Source organism: Terrapene carolina, unplaced genomic scaffold (genome assembly GCF_002925995.2).
Source record: "Terrapene carolina triunguis isolate 2854851 unplaced genomic scaffold, T_m_triunguis-2.0 Scaffold66, whole genome shotgun sequence".
NCBI lineage: Eukaryota > Metazoa > Chordata > Testudines > Emydidae > Terrapene > Terrapene triunguis.
Genome location: NW_020664417.1, coordinates 86,013,167 through 86,035,674, shown reverse-complemented (window position 1 = coordinate 86,035,674; position 22,508 = coordinate 86,013,167). Strand labels below are relative to the sequence as shown.

At 40.6% G+C, this 22,508-nt stretch overlaps 1 protein-coding gene across 1 annotated transcript in view; it reads right to left on the bottom strand.

Moving 5' to 3' along the window:
• Positions 1-21,976, bottom strand: part of POLN (DNA polymerase nu) — a 191,700-nt gene extending 169,724 nt beyond the window's left edge. The window contains exons 1-4 of the mRNA XM_026648138.1: positions 21,712-21,976; positions 9,255-9,319; positions 6,874-7,398; positions 2,201-2,397 (exon numbers count right to left, since the gene is read on the bottom strand). Of these exons, the coding sequence (XP_026503923.1) occupies positions 2,201-2,397; positions 6,874-7,398; positions 9,255-9,319; positions 21,712-21,853 (929 nt within the window). The 5' untranslated portion in view covers positions 21,854-21,976. The remainder of the gene's footprint in view (positions 1-2,200; positions 2,398-6,873; positions 7,399-9,254; positions 9,320-21,711) is intronic.
• Between the last annotated feature and the right edge of the window lie 532 nt (positions 21,977-22,508).

The window sequence follows — 22,508 nt, the reverse complement described above, 5'->3', positions numbered from 1 at the left end:
AACTACAGTTAGTACTATGTTGTGCAGGATACATCAATTCCACAGAACGATTGCTTCCCTGCACAAGATTGTTGATATGGTTCCCACGTATGTTTACATCAAACATTGTGGTGGTATTGTTGAGTCTCATCTGTACACTCTGATATTTGATATGAGGTAGAAAGGCCATGCAGGCAAGCCATATTGCTCTGAGCTCCAGGACACTGATATGAACCCAAGCATCTCTTTGAGTCCATTGACCCTGTACTGCACACTTCAGCAACCCAGCAATGACACATCAGTCACTAATGACTTTGTGGGAAATTCTGAGGAGAACAGATATCCCTTGCAGACCTGATATGGATCTTTCCACCAGTTGAAGGAGTTCAAAACTTCTTGAGGTATGTGTACCCTCATATCTATATTGTGACCATCAGGGTGATAAGCCATCCATTATCACCCCTTACGACAACAGAGAGACAGTCTGGTGTATCAACAGCTGAACATGAGCTCCCAGAATGACACTGCCCAAATGGGATAGTGCTATCCTTGGAATCTCGAATAGGAGCAGAGTGGTTATTTTAACCGCTGTATTTGGCTCTGCAAGAATACTGTGTCCAGTTCTAGTGTCCACAATTCAAGAAGGATGTTAATAAACTGGAACAAGTCTAGAGGAGAGCTACAAGCATGATTAAAGAATTGGAAGACATACCCTACAGTGACAGATTCAAGGTGCTCAATGTATTTAGCTGAGCAAAAGATAAGGTTAAGAGGTGACTTGATTACAGTTTATAAGTACCTACACAGGGAAGAAATGTTTGATAATGAGCTCTTCAATCCAGCAGAGAAAGGTACAACACGATACAATGATTGGAAGTTGAACATACGCAAAAATTCAGACTGCAAATAAAGTGTAATTTTTTTAAACAGTGAGAATAATTAATCACTAGAACAAATTACCAAGGGTCGTAATGTCACTGGAAATTTTAAATCAAGATCAGACGTTTTTCTAAAAGATATGTACTAGGAGGCCTGTGTTATACAGATAGTCAAACTAGACTGTCACAATGGTCCCTTCTAGTCTTGGAATCTATGAAAGAAAAGAAAAAAAATCTATAATTGGGGTCACCAGAGTACATGAAGCCATGTGACCTTAAAACCAGAGACATGTCCTTGAAGTAGTACATGATTTGTTTTGCAGTTCATTTATCAACTCTGACCTATTGTTGAATCTGCCCTGCAGTAGGTACACTCAAGCCATCATGGAATCGATTAGAGTCCCAATAAACTATCTTGTGTGTTGGAATTAAGTGAGACTTCCATGTTCCCTCTCAGTCCCAGTCTGGACAACAGATGTATGATGTACTGAACACTGCTTATCACCTGCTCTGGAGATGATCCTCTCACCAACCAATTGTCCAATAACATGGACACCAGTGAAGCCTTTCCAGGCTGCCTCCTGCTGGAAAGAGAAGGGAGGGGCTGCAACCAAATAACATTGCTGGCTAAAGCATTCGGATCTCTAGCACATGGGTAGGGTGACCATATGCCCTGTTTTGGCCAGGACAGTCCCTTTTTTAAGCCCTGTCCCAGCCGTCCTGACTTTTTTGGCAAAAGTTCGGCGTGCACCCCTAGAGGGGCAGAGAGGAATGTGCGTGTGTTTCGGGGGGGTGAATAGGGCTCTGGCGAGCAGCGACACCAGCTGGGGGGGGAGGGGGCAGGCAGGGTTCGGGCAAACAGTGATGCCAGCCGCACGGGGGAAGGCAGGGTTCAGGCAAGCAGCGATGCCAGCCTTGCGGGGGGCAGCAGGGATCGGGCGAAGAGTGACACCAGCCCCACATGGGGAGCAGGCTGGGCTCAGATGAGAGCCCTGTGTGTGGCAGACGCAGGGCTGGGGCCAGCAACTCGGGTCAGTCCTGTGCTTGGGGGGAGGGGAGGCAAGGCACAGGCCAGCCCCATGTGCAGGGGGGGGAAGAGGGCAGGGAACGGACAGCCCCACGTGCAGGGGGAGCGGGGGCATGGCTTGGGCGAGCAGCCCTTTGGGAAATATAGTCACCCTACACATGGGGCATATGCACACCACCAGAAATGGAACACATGCAAATAAGCACTCAAAGAAGAATTACTTACACATTTGTTGTAGTATTAGACAACAGTGACAATCAACATCATTGTTATTTACACACATACAGAACAAAGAGATTACTGTATGTTCCCTCACCTGATGTAGTTCTTATGAGTCTGTTCCTGTTGCTCCCAAACAGAAGAGTGTTCTATTTTTAAATAAATACACTTATCATTTCTGGTACAGGCATCCCAAACAATTGGATTAACAATTGAAGAGCCTTTGGAAGGACAAAGTTGGTCTGTCTGTCTCTTTATTAACACAACAATTCCTCTTACTGATGAGACTAGGCCCTATAAGTACAATTGATTAAGATGAGTAATATTTTTCTACTGAGCAGCTTTATGCAATTCTATATAGAAATTTCCACATTTCCCTAGATGCAGTGTGTTACGTACATTACATTTATTTAAAAAACAAACATTTTTAGGGCCATCAATTAATGGCAATTAACTCAAGCAATTAATACAAAACAAATTAACTAGATTAAAAATTAGTTGCGATTAATCATAGTTTTAATTGCACTGTTAATAATAGAACAATAATTTATATTTATTATAAATATTTTTGGATGTTTTTCTACATTTTCAAATATATTGATTTCAATTACAGCACACAATACAAAGTGTACAGGGCTTTATATTATTTTTTATTACAAATATTTGCACTGTAAAAAAAGATAAAAGAAATTGTATTTTTCAATTTACCCAATACAATTACTGTAGTGCAATCTCTTTATTGTGAAAGTGCAACTTACATATGTAGATTTTTTTTTACATAACAAAAACAAAACAATGTAAAACTTTAGAGTCTACAAGTCCACTCAGTCCTACTTCTTGTTCAGCCAATCACTAAGACAAACAAGTTTGTTTACACTTACAGGAAATAATGCTGCCCGCTTCTTATTTACACTGTCACCTGAAAGTGAGAACAGGTGTTCACATGGCACTGTTGTAGCTGGAGTTATAAAAAAAACCAACCTTCTGTTGGTGGCATCTGACTCAGATGACGAAAATGAACATGCATTGGTCCAGTCTCCTTTGGATTGTTATCGAGCAGAACTCATCATCAGTATGGATGCATATCCTCAGGAATGGTGGTTGAAGCATGAAGGGACATATGAATCTTTAGCACATCTGGCACGTAAATATCTTGCAACGCTGGTTACAACAGTGCCATGTGAACGTCTCTTCTCACTTTCAGGTGACATTGTAAACAAGAAGCGGGCATGATTATCTCTGGCAAATGTAACCAAACTTGTTTGTCTAAGCGATTGGTTGAAGCAGGACTGAGTGGACATGTAGGCTCTAAAGTTTTACATTGTTTTATTTTTGAATGCAGTTATTTTTCTGTACATAATTCAACATTTGTAAGTTTAACTTTCATGATAAAAAGATTGCACTACAGTACTTGTATTAGGTGAATTGAAATATACTATTTGTTTTGTTTTTTACAGTGCAAATATTTGTATTCAAAAATAAATAGAAAGTGAGCACTGTACGCTTTGTATTCTGTGTTGTAATTGAAATCAATATATTTGAAAATGTAGAAAACATCCAAAAATATTTAAATAAATGGTATTCTATTATTGTTTAACAGTGCGATTAATCATGATTACTTTTTTAATCGCTTGACAACCTTACATATTATTGTTACATATTTCTATTATGGTAGCACCTATAAGCCCCAGTCATGGACCAGACCTCATTGTCGTAGGCACTGTACAAACACAAACCAAAAGACGGTCCCTGACCCAAGAGTTTACAATTTAAGTCATTAACCCTGGATGCTCATCCCATTTAAAAACACAGTATAAAATACTATATAATATTAAAGACTACTCATAACATCTTGGCATATAAATACATACACATCCAACTACTAATATGAGAATAGTAGACTAAATTAACCCTTCCAACTCTCAGCACACACTTTCTCAAAAACCTGGAGGAAAAAGATGTTCTTTGCCTTATTGTCCAGAAGTTTCTGGTGGATCAAGGTAGAGCAGTGACTTTCAAAGTTAGGGAAATCTCAATGAATACCTGCCAGTGACTCTCTGAGTTTGTGTTGAGGGAGCTTCTGCTCAAACACCTTACCTGTTCACAACTGCAGTATGGCCTAAGTATAACTGCAGTATGGCCTAACATCTTTTAAATAAGTTAAAAAAAAAAACTTGCATCAAAATGCACCCTTCTCAAATTTTAGTGAGTGAAAGGATGCTGTTTTTTAAAGTATATACAAAAATGGGAGAGGGGGACTAACTTTTTAAGATCAATACAAGCTTTATAAATATGCCACAAAACCATGTACTACAATACTTGTCTTCATAGTGGAATGGATGCTGACATTTACATTTTTCCAAATATATATAGTTTCAGTTTCTGTTGTGCAGAAAAGCTTTCGCATTAGTTATTTTTGGTTTCAGTTAAATTAAGAGGTTCAGAGAATATTTTCTTCATTGGGACTATTTCATTCAAAGTTGAGAAACAGAGCGGGAGATGAAAAAGCAGAAAACATTATTTATAGATTGGAAAACAAAAACCAGCTGAGAGACAATGAGATCTACTAATTCTAAAAAACTTGAAGGGCATGGAGCTAGATTTTCAAAGGTATTTAGGCACCCGAAGATGCAGCTACACAGCTCAAAATACAGATTTCAATGGGAGTTAGGCACCTAACCTGCTTAGGGACTTTTGAAAATCCTACTAGGTACCTAAATACCTCTGAAAATCCAGCCCATGGAAACCAGAAACAATCTGTGAATTCATTAACTACAGTTAATACTTTCTTTGTTTAATAAATCAGTTTTAAATGCAAAGTATGTTTTGATATATTTACTTTTTTTCCTTATGTATCCAACACATTTAAGGTAGCCACATTTAATTTTTTTCAAAAATAAAATGCTAGTCTTGTGCATTTTTAATTGAATTCCAATTTCAATTCAAATGCCGCTTGATACAACTCATGAATACAAAATTAAGCATCTAGTACAATAAGAAATGTATCATAATTTCTAAATCAAGATTGGCTGTTTTTCCAAAAGCTATACTCTAGGAATTATTTTGAGTAAGTTCTATAGGCTGTGCTATACAGGACTTCAGATTAGATCAGCAGTTCTCAAACTGTGGGTCGGGACCCCAAAGGGAGTCAGGACCCCATTTTAATGGGGTCACCAGAGCCAGCATTAGACTTGTTGGGACCCAGGGCTGAAGCTGAAGCCCGAGCTCCACCCCCACCTGGGACAATGGGGCTTGGGCTGCAGACCCCCCCCCCAACCTTCTAGGGATCATGTAGTAACATTATTGTCACAACGGGGGTCGCAGTGCAATGAAGTTTGAGAACCCATGGATTAGATTATCACAATGGTCCCTTATGGCTTCAGAATCAATGGTAAGTTTTCATATTCTAACACAATAAAAATGTAAAAATTTAGAATCTGAATAAATTTATATATATATAAATGCTTAAATAAAATATTTACACATATAGTGTTTCCTTCTGGTTAGCAAAGAGAACCACCAAATTTAGTAAAGATTTATATATAATATTTAGCATATATTTATATTATAGTATATCTAGCTGCAAATTAACATGTTTTAATGGTTATACCCGGAAGTGCAGCAAACCCTGCAGGACCTTCCCTTTGAGGGCACAGGGATTTTTTCAGAGCAGACAGACTTCAAGCTGCACAGCTTGAAAGACTCCAGGGCGACCATGAAGTCGTTGGGAATGCATACACCGGCAACCCAACGCAAGCACTTTAAGCCCCAACCATAACAACAACAGCGCTCATATTCTCCTCAGCCGAGGCAGAATTTTTATAGACGAAGGGGCAGGAACGGCAGGCGGATACCTTCCAACCCCCCTTCAGGGCAAGGCCATAGCCTGTCTAAGCCTTCATCAGGGTCTAAACAGGCCTTTTGAAGATGCGCACCCGCCACACTACAATGTTTTCTGAATCGTCTATCCCACTTCTACCATGCTTGGTCCCAAATAACATCGGACCACTGGGTTCTTCGCATGGTAGAAGTGGGATATTCTCTCCAATTCTGCTCCTCTCCTCCTCCCCCTCCCCAATCTTTTTCAGGGACCCCTCTCATGAGCAACTCCTTATCCAGGAGGTGCAATCACTCCTTGCCATAGGGGCAGTGGAGGAGGTTCTTCAGGAGCTAAGGGGAAAGGGCTTCTACTCCCGTTATTTCCTAATCTCCAAGGCAAAAGGGGGTCTCAGACCCCTTTTAGACCTGCGAGGACTCAACCAGTTCATGGTGAAGTTGAAGTTCCGCATGATCTCCCTGAGCACTATTATCCCTTCCCTGGATCCAGGAGACTGGTACGCCGCACTCAACATGAAAGACACATACTTTCATATAGCCATTCGACCTGCGCACAGATGTTTTCTCTGGTTTGCGCTCAACCACAAACACTATCAGTTCACGGTCCTCCCATTCGATCTGTCAACAGCCCCCCAAGTATTCATCAAGTGCATGTTGGTCGTAGCAGCCTTCCTCCGGAGGAGGCAGGTGCAGGTATACCCATATCTAAACAACTGATCTGTGAGAGAAAAGCCAGCAAAGGGGGGCGGCTATTAAGAGCTATTGTATCAGTAGTGGAAGACAAAAAACTCTTAACCATTGTGAGTGGTCATTTGGGAATCAACCATGTCCCTTAAGGATACCTGAAAACATCCTGGTTCCAACACATTTTTCACAGCTCCAGTATGAACATTTTCTTAAATTCATAAAACAAATAAATTATTATTCACTAACCTGATCCGAGCTCAGCTGTGAAGAACCATCTTGAAATACCATAGTAACCACCAGAGCTACTGCCTCTTTTATAGTTGTGATTAACTGGCTTTTTTCCTCATATCGCAAATTTCTGATGTCACAAAACGTTTTTTCAGGTGATTCTGCTTGTTCAGAAGCCCAATCATACTTTGTTTTATATGAATTAACATCTTTCTTCACTGGTAACCACCGTTCCATCTTGTATGAGTAATAAGTAGATATATCCTGCTTCCTTTTAAGACTGGTGATGTTATTATTTTCACTATTCTTATTTTTCTCTCTTTGTACTGACGAGTTTCTCTCTTTATCGTCCCATTTTGTTAGGTCTACATCCTGGTAATTTATAAAAGTGCTCATACTAGAAGTGAGCAATACTGAGCTCACTATTTTGGTGTTTTGATTACAGAACATTTTGTCCATAAGTTCTGTACTGGCTAACTGACTACTATTTTTTGCAGGGCTGGTATTCATATTTAATGATGCAGCAATAGAATCATGCATCTCCTGGAAGAACCAGAAATTTTTTAGTGGATAAATTATTCACCTTTTTATTATAGGTCAGAAAATTAAGCAAATATCAATTTAACATTTCCTGAAAAGCTTTTCAAAATGATTTATGCAGAAAAAACACAAAAATGTTGATATTGTCTTACTTTCATTTTAAAATAATAGAACTCATACAACACATCAGGCAGATTTTAGAAGATTCAATTTAACAAGACAAGACTAAATATGCATCCCTTTAAAAAAAATCACTCTGCTCCTTTATATGATTTGTAATAAAAAATTACTATTATTTTTCAATTGTTGCTGTTGGGGTCATATTTAAGTGAATTACAGGGCTCATGGAAAGTGCAAAGTTAACAGCCTACTGACTGCAAAACTGGTATTAGCAGCTGCAGTACAAGCTTCTCTATCATCCATATTAAAGTGCTTCATCCATGACCTGAAAAGGCAGTCTTCAGAGGCCAAATGGAACTTTATTTTCCATGCCTATTCACTCTTTTGCCTCATTTATCAAGCAGGGTACCAAAAATGTGACTTTAATTTCTCCTTCCTCAGCTTATTCCTCGGCTCCCTAACTTCAAAGTTATGAAACCAATTCTCTAGCCTGAGACTACACACTCTGGGAACAAATTGATAACCAAACACAATTAACAGAAAAATCTGTCTTCTTGTATGTGGCTTATCTGCCATCAATGTAGCTAATGGTTCTGACTGATAGTATCTGGTTAGGGAAGAAGACAAACTGAATGAATCTGAAGTAAATGGAGTGGGGGGCACTATAAAGAGTTTGCCCCAACCACCATTCCCAATCATATGTGCTGGAACTAGGGATTCTGCTGTGCCCCCACCTTAAAGTGGTTTCCATTATATAAAGGGTTTACAGTTTGGTTCAATAGCTCTCAGTACTCCCACTATAAAAATTGTTCCAGCACCCCTGTTCCCAATAGGACACCACTAAGGCTGAAAGAGAGGGAATAGCCTTAGCATGACACCCAAACATTCAATCAGCTGATACAGTAGAGTGCATTCTACTGCCAAATAGCAAGCAGAGAGTCCTACATTTTTTGTGTTCACTTTGTGTGCATGTAAAATAGAATTATGACACTGAAAGTATTACACATAAAACTGTGGGTGACAGTTCTCCTGAAAAGGCTCAAAGGCAGAACAACAGACAAAATGATTAATTTATGTTTTCAAAATGTCATTTTGGGAGGAAGGAAAGGAGGTTTGACTCATGAATTCTGAACACTTGGGGCTGGCAATACTGTAATCCTGACTGTTCCAGGCTATGGCTCCTAGGGTAAAAAAATGTTCCTGCTGGATACAGGAAGCAGAAATTTGGGCATGTCTCCTTTCCTCCTCTGCTCACTATAGTCCTCCTTCTGCTAGTTAGAATATACTCCTTTGAGTGTGTTTATTTTGGGGGTGGGATGGGGCTGACTCCACATGCACAATATACCTTTTCCACTCATCTCCTATGGCTGACTACAGCTATGTCCTCAAGAGCCACAGAGAAGCAAGGTAAACATAGTCCCCATATTACACTAGTGGTGGAAATAAATGGCACCTCAAAAGTAATACCAGCTTCTTCCTGGTGAAACAGCTAGAGACAACTTGGGAGTCATTAGAGTGAGCTGACAAAGGAGGCAGAACTGGAGCCAAGACTCCTGCGGCTAACTGGATGACAGAGGTAAGACAGAAAGCTAGAGGTAGGATGCATATTGTCCAAATGGGTGACTGATAATACACACACAGTTTATGTTAATAAAATTTATGGTGGAAAATAAAATTTAACATAAAAAGTACATTTTTTAAACTTTTCCCTTATTTTTTACTTTTTACAATATACTTGCCTCTTCATTTTCCAAAGTGATTTTCTTTTCCCTGAATTTATACTCATTCATCTTCTCATTATTACCTTAAAAGAATAAAAAATAAAAAAGGCATTTGTATACTATAGCCAGAGGTGGCAGCAATGCCTATGGCTAAGATCTCCAAAAACTTTCCTTTATAAGACCCTATTTTCAGTTGTTTTTAACTTCACCAAACTTTAAGCATTTGCACTGAAATTTTCCCTGCCTTGTGTATGCTTCAGGCTGATTTAAAAAAAAAAAAAAAAGATTGTGTTAAAATTATTCAGCTGTTTCCTAGGATAATTATAGGGGAAAATACATTTTTCCAATGTTGAAAAAACCTGCACAACTTCGCTGAGATGCATTAATACCTCCATGCGCTGTTGCAAGGGCTTGACATTTGGCAGAGGTCAGACTCTGGTGTAAAGGATGTGCATTTTCCCATTCATGTGAAAAATCCACTCACATTTGGGCAAGTTATAAGCATCTGAAAAATCGCAATTCACATACAATTCTAACCCATAGAGGCTGGCAGCTTTATTCTCCAAAGAGGAGTCCTTCACCAAGTGGCTCCATTCGTGCACACAAATCCTGTGTGTCAACCAGACTGCGCATGCTTCATCCCCACAGAGTGCCTGAGCATGCCTTATCCCAGAAAAATCGCTAGGACTGAGCAGGATTTTATTTACAACTGATCCTTCTGGCAGCAGGTGGTGCACTTTGGTGCTAGGCACCAGAACTGAGAGCAAGGAAATTCTCTTTCCTCTGCTCTCAACACCTGCTTACCAGAGCTCAAGACAGATGGAGGACCAAGAACAATCTGCATCAAATGCAAAGGGATGAGAAGCAGGGGTAGGCTGGGAGAGGTTAGAACAGAGGGGAAACAAGGACAGGAGCCAAGGTAGTTGATAGGAAGCAAGGAGAACAAGGATAGACGCCAACAGAACAGGAGCAGAAGGGGGACAGGGACAAGCCTAAAGGATGAACAGGGACAGAAGGGTATATAACTTCTAGAGAACATCTCCCTCCAGAACCTGGAATTGAAACTGGTATTCCAGAGTTTCAGCATTCTTCTGCTGTCTAATAAATAGACATGAAACCCACTGGCAAAGTGCACATGCCAGCCCCTTTTAGTTGCTGGTCCAGAGGATAACAACTTACTACCATTACCAACTACTTAGTTAGCTCAAGTGATAGAGGTCTGTGCCGTTTATCTAAATATCCCCACCCTGCTAATGACCCATTTGGGGATTAGCACCATTCCACATGATGGAATTTTTTTTTTCCAGTTTGCTGAATTAAATTGTTTTAAAAAAATTATTGGCAGAGTGAACGAGGCCCTATACTCAACTCGATAGAATTTCTCAGTTTGTCCATAAGTAACCCAATAACTTTGGAGCACCGTATTTGATCGATTCCAAAATTTCAAGGAAAGTTCTGAGCAGAACTCTATTGATTGGGGGGGGGGGGGGGGAGAATCAGCAAACAGGAAAGTGGAAATGAGGGACACACAGAGCCCCCTTGCATCTGCTTAGTTCACTTATCTGCTTTAACTAGCTCAGTAACTGACCTTCCATCCTAACACTATCTCCAACCTCCATCTCAGCTCTGCCCATATCCCAATGGAGTTTAAAATGTTGATATTCTGTAAGATTTATCTCCTAGACAGAAAGAAAAGAAATAGCAGGGGGAGCCAGAGGGAGAGGAGAATGAAAGAGGTTTTATTCCTTCCTCCCTCTTAGCACTTTGCTTCCCCAAAGCCTACTCCATGTGGGGGAGGGCACCAGCCATCTGCCCATCCCTTCCAGTCCAGTGGGAGACTAAATTTACTTTGGAGACACACACAGCCCCTGGCATGGGAGGAGCATGGGGGGGGAGGGGAGATGCACAACCCCTGGCATGAGGTGGGGTGAGTGCAAAATGAATTGAAAATACTCCTGCTTTAGATATTTGGGTTATTCAATACTCCTTCTTATGGCTATTTGGTGAATTTAAATTAAGTACCTCCACTTATATTTATGTCATATGTAGGTGTATTATGTTATGTTTTTGAATTTTATGATTTATCATACCATGGGCCCAAACATTTGAAGGAATTATGTTTGACCTTGGGTTCAATAACTAACAGATTAAACATACATTACATACATACATATATAAAACTGAGAAAAAGACAAGCAGCTCAAATGACAATTGAATTTAAGTTCTGTGGCAGTACACTGTAAAATGGCTCAAAAGCCATTTGCACTTAAAGAGTTAAACAATACATAGAACTCAGCCTGCATGAGCAGAGTGGGGATGGCACATGGAGGTATGTAACTTACATCCTTGGTGTGCACAATGAGCTTGGCCTACAGAAACAATGAAACATGCAACTCTCTAGTATCACATACATTCACAACAGCTTCTCCCTGCCCTCCCACAACATGGATCATCAGCAAGGGTTTGAAACTGGGACCTGTAGAATCCCAACTGAGACCCTTAAGACTTGAGCTAGCCTTTCTGTGGACCAGACGGGGGGGGGGGGGGAGAAACTTGACAATTTCCCATTGGATTACACCACTCTTTGCTAGACAGCTGTAGAAAACTAGAGATGAGGAATCCTGGATTCTATTCCCACTGTAATGGATTTTGAGGAGATAATCCACTTTTATATGCTTTGGTTAAGTGGGTAAGGTTTAGATCTACCACATTAGAGAACTGGGTTCTATATTCCCAAATATCAGAATGACCTTATGTAATTTTGCTGTTAACATATATATAAAACTGGGAGCAATGGGGGACAGGGGGATGGCAGAGAAGCAGCAGCAGCTCATATTTACCTGCCTTCCAGGGTTAGGATCACGACCTTGTTTGGTAATAAGAGTGGTGAACGTAATGGAAATATAAAGCACCCGCAGTAGAGACAAGATTTCACCTCATGGTCTCCTATTTCCCAGCTCGGGAAACTTTCCCATAAACCAATAGATATTATATTAAGTGAAGTCTATAATACAGACAACACTCGTCACATGCCGATGATAGTGTTGAGAGTACTTAATATGTCTGCTTCGTGCAGACAAAATTAAAAAATAGTAACGTGTAAACTTCAGAAAAAAAAATAGGATTACCTACTTCTAGTTAGTATTGTCCTACTTAGCAGATGTAATGTGTGAGGCAAAACTCAGACTCCTTGGAACTTATACATTTTTGTCAAAAGGCACCCAAAACAGTCCTCATCCTATTAAAAAAAAATTTAAGTGATCATTTTTACATCAACGTATTCCAAATAGGGCTTTGGAGCTGTGCTCCGGCTCCGCTCCAGCTCCAGGCAAAAACCTACAGCTCCACTGCTCCGGGCTCCAGCTCCGGGCTCTGCTCCAAAGCCCTGATTCCAAATGTATCAAATTGATCTGCATCAAACCATAATAAAAATTCAAATACAATGTGAATTTTAATTTCAATGGCGTTTCCCCTCTCCACACATACACTTTTACATTCCTGAAAAAATAACCATTTAACAGTTTTGTCAAAATATAAACGTTGCCACAACCTTAACTATGGTATCACTACAGCTCCACCATAGTATATACACAGAGTATGTGTATTTATAAAGCAAATTATATTTATTTATATCTTGGATATCAAACTGCTATTACAATGAAACAGGCAACCAATAGGTAAGTTTTATTATTTATTAAGAAGCAACAAGTTGGCCAAATTCTTAAGTATTTATTCAGGTAAACCTCTTATTGTAGTAAGTGGGACCTTTCCTTCAGTAAGGCCAGACACTAAAAACATAAAGCTAATAAATATTAAATAAATTATGCTACATTGTTGTATTATAGGATGAAGATCAGTGGACAATATTAAATGAGAAAAAAATGTAAAACTTTAATTCTGCTAAGGACCTCATCTAATGCAATTTAAAAAAAATAATCCATTAAAGTTCTAGATTTTATTCCAAGGGAATCTCTAGTTTTGCCCACTTACACCTTCCTCACCATGCACTGTTCAGTGGATCTCACCTGTATCTTAATATCCAACTAACCTTAGTTCTGTTTTGTATATCTTTTCCTGCAGTCTGAAAAAAAAGTGTCACTAGATGGCAATATAAACCTATCTTTGCTTTCACAGATTTTAAAGGCTAGAAGAAAGACAATTGTGATCATCTATTCTCATACCAGAAGCCATAGAATTTCACTCAGTAAATTCCTTCATAAAGTCCATAATTTCTGGCTGAAATAGAGCATAGAAAGGTTTCAGAGTAGCAGCCGTGTTAGTCTGTATCCGCAAAAAGAACAGGAGTACTTGCATCCGAAGAAGTGGGCTGTAGCCCACGAAAGCTTATGCTCTAAAAGGTGCCACAAGTACTCCTGTTCTTTTTATAGCATAGAAAGACATACAAACTTTCCAACAGGCACTTCCAAGAGATTAGCAAAATCACATTCAATTCTCCATGTATTACAATAAAATACAGTCTAAAAGAGGCTCCACAGAAGGGGTTCTAAAAGGCTTATCTCAGAAGTTGAATTGTGTGTGTCTTACAGGAAAAACAGTTAAAACAGAAAATTGTGATTCCTCTCCATTTTGAGTCTACCTGTTCTTGAGAATTGACTTCTTTTTCCATCTATCATACAAATTAATAGGCTTAAACCTAGGAAATTCCCAGAACAGAGCACAAATTGTAAACTTATTTTTAAATCATATAGAATAGGGATAATCAAGAGTTTGTTTACTAGCCTGAAAATGGTTTCACAAAAATGTTTTATTATCTGTAAGTTTGCTTTTAAAATGACCAAGTTTTAGGTAAGTAGGACAATACTAATTAGAAGTAGGTACTCTATTTTTTGTTTTTCCTCAAGTTTACAAGTTACTGTTTTTATATCCACTTTCTTTTTTCCACTTACCAAGAAGTTCTGTGAATTGTCTACATTTGCTTTTATAAAAGTAATACCTTTAATTTCTCATTTTAAATATGGAGAGAAGCGAGAGATCACAAAGATCTAGCAGCAGAGCAACATAATATCACACAGAAAAATGGACCTACACTAGAACTCAGTCCCTCATTTCCAAGGAAGTAGGGGCTTGAGAGCAGAATACAGGCAGCAAGCTTATCCCTTTGAGAGGAGGGCGTGGGTCTTGGAGGGCAAGACAGATTAAAAAGTGATATGGATATTGTTGCATATTTATTTGTATACTTTTATTTGGTAGGTATGTTTGGGGTTGTCAGGATGTAATAACAGGCCAAGTCAGAACTGCAACCTTTGTCCAGGGACTATTTTTGTTAACATTTCTCAAACTGGAAATCTTTAGATGGTCATCCAGTCTGTGTAAATTATATTACATAAATGTACAACTATGACTAAATCTACCATTGTAACTTTTTCTTAATTATGTTTTTATAGTTCTGACAGTTTAAGAGAGTACTGAAAGGTATATACAAGTTATAACGAGCAATAACATGAAAGCACGACTTCATAAGGCTAACTCAGGACAGTTTAGGTTCTTGTTGAGATGTAATCCTCATGGACAAATCACTACCATTCTAGAATTAGAAAGTACATCCTGGATAACAAATGAACCTTCCAGCTACTACTGCATCATTCCTAAGATAAAAACCATTGGGCTTGCTAAATTGTATCAAGTTTTTGAAGCATGGGTCAAGAGATATTACTGCTGACAAATCGCAATATTGATTCTTTTTCCAAACACAAGTTTCCATATTGCTTTAGTTATTCCTGAGGCATTGCTGTTCTTTTTCTCAGATGGGTCAGTCAACCGCCCAAGAAGCAAATAAAGAAATGGAAGAGAGAGTTTGGTTCAAGCATGACATGTTTGAACAGATCACAGGGGTTACTGCCTCAATGGACTACAAAAAGGAAAACCTAATTAGGCAAGATACTTTTTAAAAAAAAACAAGTTAAAAACTGGAAATGTGAGGGTCAGAAAGCAGATCTTCACTACTAGCCGTTGGCCTGGAATAAGTAATATGTTCTCTGTCAGTCCACCTCATGGCAATGTAACATTTAGATGACGTTTGTGTCATGTTTAGGTATACTTGACTGTGGTACAGTTCCTAATGTTTTATGTTCCTTTGAGTAAGAACTTTTTATTGGTTTAGTTGTTTTTTTAGGACAGTGCCCAGCTAATTAACTCCATTTAAAGAAAAGTTCCAGACCAACAACCTACAAACAAGAGTACATGTACATATTATGCCTGACTGCTTTTGTATGTATGTAAGACAAGGGCGGTAATTGTTGTGCTCTACTCAGCACTGGTGAGGACTCAGCTAGAGTAGTGTATCCATTTCTGGGCACCAAGCTTTAGGACAGACATGGACAAATTGGAGATGGTCCCAAGGAGAGCAACAAAAATGATAAAAGATTTAGAAAACCTGACCTATAAAAAAAAAAAAACACTGTATGTTTAGTCTTGAGAAAAGAAGACTGAGGGAGAACCTAAAAATAGACTTCAAGTATGTTAAGTGCTGATATAAAGAAAATGGTGACCAATTGCTCTCCATGTCCATCGACGGTAAGACAAGAAATAACGGGCTTAATCTGCTGCCAGGGAAATTTAGGCTAGATATTAGGAGAACCTTTCTAATTATAAGGGTAGTCAAGCTCTGGAATAGGCTTCCAGAGAGGTTGTGGAATCCCAATCATTAGAGGTTTTTAAGAACAGATTTAACGAACACCTGTCAGGAGTCATCTAGGTTTACTTGGTCCTGCCTCAGCGCATGGGGCTGGACTTGACTTCTCAAGGTCCCTTCCAGCCCAACAATTCTATGCTTTAACAATATTCTTACATGGGATTAAGATATCCAGTTTTAAATGGTTAACTGAGTCATTTACTCAACAACTCTTGCAGTAATGCCATGAAATTTGTAAATATCCTGAAGCAAGTGCAGTCTTGTTTGTGAAAGTGGTCAGTGCACACATTATCAGCTCTGACTACCCTGTAGTTCCATCACTGGATCTACCATGTTTGACTTGTACACTGACTTTCAAGATAACTTGCACATATGGGGACAAATTCTACTCTGTAATACTGGTGCAACCCCTCAGTGAAACTATTGAGGTTGAACAAGTGTACAGAATAGGACCGTATCGTTCAAGTCACCATGAACTTGCCCACCAGAAAGGCACCACACCAACTGCTTTCTTTGTCCAATAGAGCCTACCATGGAGCTTTCAAATTAAATTGGTTAAGACTGAGGTCACATTACATTACATGGGAATATTCCATATTGCTGTGCCATGCACTAAGTACTTTCTACATCAACAAGTTTCTTTGTATTAAATAATCTTTCCTGCTTGTCTCCTCTCCTCCACACCAAACCCAAGTAGCTAAGTTTGGCATAGAGGGTGGAGCTGGGTTAATCCTATGCTCTAGACTACAAGGCAAAAGCAAGCCTCTATACAGATGTTACAGGCCCCTAAATCTGCAGTAATTCTGCTGCTCCTACATTCTTGTAGCATGGGGGGAAATAAATTATGGCTCCACCTGGAACAAATCCTCCAGCCCCAACCCCAAACTCCAGGGTTGGATGGAAAAAAGGAAGGATGGTCCAGTGGGCAAAACACTGGCCTGGAACTCAGGAGACTTGTATTTGTATCCCTGCTTTGCCACAGATTTTATCTTAAGTGAACTTTGGGAATTTCCCTTAGTCTCTCTGATCCGCATGTCCCCATCTGTAAAACAGAGATATTAGTATTTCTGCTTCAAGAATTTTCAGAGCAAATATTGCCTATGATTCTATTATTCTATAAAAAAGAGCAACAAGAGGTCCTGCCCTGGCTACACCCACATCAAAATTCATACAAAGCAAGTAAAAAGAGGGCCAACAAGTCAAAATATATAAAGGGAAAGAAAGTAAGAAATCTAAAAAATAGTCATCCTCTAAATCAGGTTCCATCTACTCCACTGTGCTCTCAATATCAGGGCTCGAAGACAGATAAGGAGGGGGGGGAGGGAGGAAAAGTGAAGATGTCCCTCCCACATCCTGCCTGATAAGTTTGATATTCTGTGCAGAATGGTTGGATCGGTCATCCAGATCCAACCAGAGCAGGTGCCTGAAGACAAGCCTAAGGACAAATACCTCCCATCCAAAACTTTGCATAAGACAACAATACCACTGCATCCTTCAATGATGTGATCAGGGATGAATGAGTCAGAGCATAAACAGGCATGCACTTTGATACAAAATTCAAGACCCCAAAATTGCCATCAGAGAAATGCTAAAGCTCTATTCTGCAGTGGTATCTTTAGTAAAAGATGCAATAAACCCATCTGATGGAGATTTCTTTCTCAAAGATACAGGTGATATAGAGGTGAAAGCCACCTTCAAAAGGAATTCTGAGGCTTCTTCGGATGCCTAGGTCTCAGCAAAGACGCTGGAGCTGCAATTATCTGGGCTTCAGGCTCTTCCTTTCGCCCGTCCTTCCATATTGTCAACAGCAAAAGGACTGACACTTCTGAGTCAAAGTTCATACTCTACTATCCTACTCACCAGCATCAGGGAGGATACTGCTTAATTAGCTGTCTATGAGATACCCAATTTCGTATGCCCATCTAAAATAGCCCTTTTGATGGAAGGAGGGCTATGCGATGTCTCTGCAACGACAAAGCCCTCATCTACAATATGTTCTGTCTTTCCAACCTTTTTTGACATCTAGCCATGCAGTAAAAAGTGAATTAATCTGAACATTGTCAAATAATTCCCCAACCAGCCCTCTCACAAAAAGAGGCACAATATATCACAAAAGTAAATTATCTAGATACATTTAAAACTTTAGAAGATACTAGATTTTGTGATGTTATTGGTAGATGATCAGAAGTTGTACTATAAAGCATTTTTAGTCAATATATGGAGGTCACCCTCAAGACTGCTTGCCCTGCTAACAGATAGATACAACTTGTTCATTCATTAAAAGTTAAGATTCATTAATATTCATTCAAGTATGAGATACTATAAGCTTGTTGAACCACAGAAACTAAACTTGCAAACACTGGTACAGTCCTAGGATTTCAACTATGTTTTACTGCCAATAAAAAGCATTTCCTAAGGCCCTGTGTACACTACAGAGTTCAGTTTACTTAAGTTATGTCATCGATCATCAGCCGCTTCAATTACATCAGTTGTGCATGTCAACACAATGCTCCTTGCGTCGGCGGAGCGTGTCCACAGTCGGTGCTCTTGCATCGATAGCGAGTTGCATTGTGGGTAGCTATCCCTCGATGCAACTTGCCACCCTCTGCTGCTGGGAGATCTGGAGATGGATCACAATGCATCATGGGGGTGTGCTCATTGTCCCATGATGTAGTTTTTTTCATCCCATGATTCCAACTTAGTTTCGTGCCTTTTTGAACAGCCCCCGTAAACTGTGTGCCCACCATTTCTGCCTGAAAGCATGGATCCTGAACTGCTGACGAGTCTGGTGATGAACATTATGAACACAACGCAGCTGGTCCCGCAGTATTTCATGAACTGCGAACGAAGTGAATGTGCTTGTCTACCCTGCTGTGTACAATGGAAAGACACAATTCAAGACTGCTGCTGGCGTTCTTGGAGCAGCTGCATATGGTGGACCATCGGTACTGGGCTCAGGAAACAAGCAGTGAGTGGTGGGATCACATCGTGATGCACGTATGGGATGACGAGCAGTAGTTGCAGAACTTTCAGATGTGCAAATCCATCTTCCTGGAACTATGTGGGGAGCTCACCCCTGCCCTATGGCACAAGAACACCAGAATGAGTGCTGCACTGACAGTGGAAAAGCAAGTGGCGATCACTGTGTGGAAGCTGGCAACTCCAGACTGCTACCTGTCAGTTGCCAATCAGTTTGGAGTTAGAAAGTCCACCATGGGGATTATGGTGATGCAAGTGGGCGGGGATATGAATCGCTTCCTACTATGAAGGACTGTGACTCTGGGTAATGTGCAGGAAATACCTGATGGTTTTGTGGCAATGCTATTCCCTGACTGTGGCAGTGCGATAGATGGCACACATATCTCAATTTTGGCCCCAGACCATCTTGCGACAGAATATATCAACTGAAAGGGCTACTTTTCCATCGTCTTGCAGGCGCTGGTGAATCACCAGCCGTTTCACTGACATCAATACGGAGCTGGTCAGGGGAAGGTTCATAATGCACACATCTTTAGGAACACTGGATTGTACAGAAAACTACACGCTGGGACTTTCTTTCCATACCAGAAGATTCCAATGGGGGATGTGCAAATGCCCATAGTGATCCTGGAAGACCCCACCACCCCTTGCTCCCATGGCTCATGAAGCCTGACACCAGGAACTTAGACAGCAGCAAGGAGTGCTTCAACAACAGGCGCCGAATGAGCCTGAATGTGCCTGTTTGGCAGATTAAAATGTTGCTGGGATGCCTTTTTGGCAAGTTAGACCTCAATGAGGAAAATATTCCAATGGTCATAGCAGACAGCTGTGCTCTGCATAACATTTGCAAAGTGAAGGGGGAATAGTTTCCCCAGGGTTGGAATGCTGAGGTGGATCAGCTGGCTGCTGATTTTGAGCAGCCAGATACCAGGGCAAGTAGAGGGGCTCAGCAGGAGGCTATTCGAATCAGGGAGGCTTTGAAGGAGCATTTTGATAATGAGCCCCAGTAATTTGTCTTTATGCAATGCATTTGGCCAGGCAATGTTTACTTACTGCCTTGAATGACCCCTGTAATGCTTGCTTCCTGAGCGTTAACAGTTGTGAGCAAGTGTTCTTACCTATAGCCACTGTGAATTTTTGCAGCAACTACTGTGTGCATGATACAAATAAAGACTCATTTTGTTTCAAAAACTACACTTTAATTAAAGGATAATTGGGGGCACAAACAGGGGACATGGAAATGAGGAACAGGCTCGCACTCAAGGCTCTCACAGCTGTGTGTAACTCCAGCTTTCATCATGAAACCAGTCTCTGGGGGTGGAGTGCAAGGAGTACTGCGAGGGAATGGGAACATGCAAGGAATGTGTTGAGGGAGTTTGGGGAGGTCATGGAACAGTGTTCTGTATTGGCTGCAGAGGGAGTCATGCACAGATGTGCTCAGACTGCAGCTCTATGAGGGATTTGAGCATCTCTGTCTGGCCCTCCAGTGGCTTTATCATCCACTCCTGCCCCTGTCTTCTTTCCAAGCTATCCAGCATGAGTTTTTCATTAACAGTCTTTCTCCACACTCTTTGCTATCTGCTGTATCTGTTGACTGCAGTACTTTGAGAAACATAACCTCCTTACTCCTCCTGGTTCGCCTCCTTATCTGACAAAGGCACTCTGCTGATGTGTAGGAATTGGTCCTCAAGGGCACATCTGCAAAAGTCAAAGAAACAATAAACAGACACAGCATTGTGACTGCATTCCCAGCCATGAATCACAAAAGCCACATACACCTCTTTCTCACTGTCCCTTGGCTAGCACACAGCTCGGTGCGAATCCCAAATATGGTGAGTTCGGTGGGGCAGGGTGGGTTGGGAAGAGGGAATGGCAAAGAAGAGACAAAGGGTATGGGTGGTTTGCAGAGGGTCACTACATGTGCCTAAGGAGATATTCTGAATATTGGCACCCTTTTCTACAGGCTGGGATAATCAAACCCGATATCTCATTCCTAGGGTAACCCAGGATCTCCTGCATGCATATGGCTCCAGACCAGGTCCATATACTGCTCGCCTGTGTGCCACTGTGGTCCCTGGAGAAAAAATTGTCAGTTGGCACGATAAAGTTTCCTACAGCAGGGGGAGAAACAAGGCAGCTCTGCCAAGGAATCTTCAGCAGAGGATTGCCAAGTACCTACATGAAAGTTTCCTAGAGATCTCTATGGAGGATTCCTCGGACATCCCAGTGTACATTAACAAACTTTTTTCCACCAAGCCCCCACTACCTAGCTGCATAGGCTTTACTGTTAATTTCTATCCCTTATCCCTCTTCTACTATATAAAAAAGTAAATGAGATCTGTCACTGTGCATCATGAAAGAAAAATGGGTGCTTACCAGAGCTTGCCTCTCCTGCTTCATGTGTGACAGAGATGGGAGTGCTGGGACTGGCTAGACCCCTCTGGAGTCAAAAATAGGTCCTGGCTTGCCATCGTACCGGACAATCCTGTTGCATATCCCTCATCTTCATCCAGGTCCACTTCATATCCACCACTTCATCCGTGGGGTTGACTCCGCTGGCTGCTGCCTCCAGTCCCCCCAAAGTATCCACGGGGCTCTTGGCAGTGAGTCACAGACAAGGATAGCATGCAGCTCCTCGAAGTGTTGACAAAACTGTGTAGTTTAGACAAGGCCTTAGTGTTGGAGATATTTCTATGTAAAACCATTGAAACTGTACTTTTACCCCTCAAGATGCAAAAGTGAGTGTTTAGAAAGGTAATTTTCCCTTAAGTCTTTCCATTTTCAGAATCCATTTTCAAAAATACATAATACACAACTAAGTTAAAAACTGAACAAGTTACTCACTCTGTCCACCTTCTCTGCTATACTGAGCTTCCTCTAAAGGAACAGACTGCATAGCTGACATAATCCTTTGAGCAATATTTGATAGCGGCACTTTACAAAGGTCATGTCCTATGTACTCCTTGTAACTCTCCATTTTTCTCATCAATCCTGAATACAAGATATCACATGTGTATTATATAAGAGACATTAAGATCATGAAACAATTAGCATCTACTACATAAGGCTAAAGATGGAATGGATAATGCATATATAATATCTAGTACATCCACTCTCTACCTAGAGCAGTGGCTCTCAACCTGCGGCCTGCTTGCAGTCCAATTAGCACACAGCTGCGGCTCATGTAACATCCTCAGAGACATACAAGTAATATATATATATATATATTAATAAATAATAAATAAATTAATGGAGATATCCTATCTCCTAGAACTGGAAGGGACCTTGAAAGGTCATCGAGTCCAGCCCCCTGCCTTCACTAGCAGGACCAAGTTCTGATTTTGTCCCAGATCCCTAAGTGGTCCCCTCAAGGATTGAACTCACAACCCTGGGTTTAACAGGCCAATGCTCAAACCACTGAGCTATCCCTCCCCCCCTTGGCCCACATAACACAGAGAGCTGCATATGCGGTCCACAATGGTCAATAGGTTGAGAACCACTGACCTAGAGACTTTAATATCAATATACAAACTGACATTTTCCCCCTACTACCATGTATGCACATTGGTTTGTCAAACAGTTTCTTATGAGTACTGGCAGATGTCAATAATTTAAGAGAAATAAGCACTGAAGCATGGATT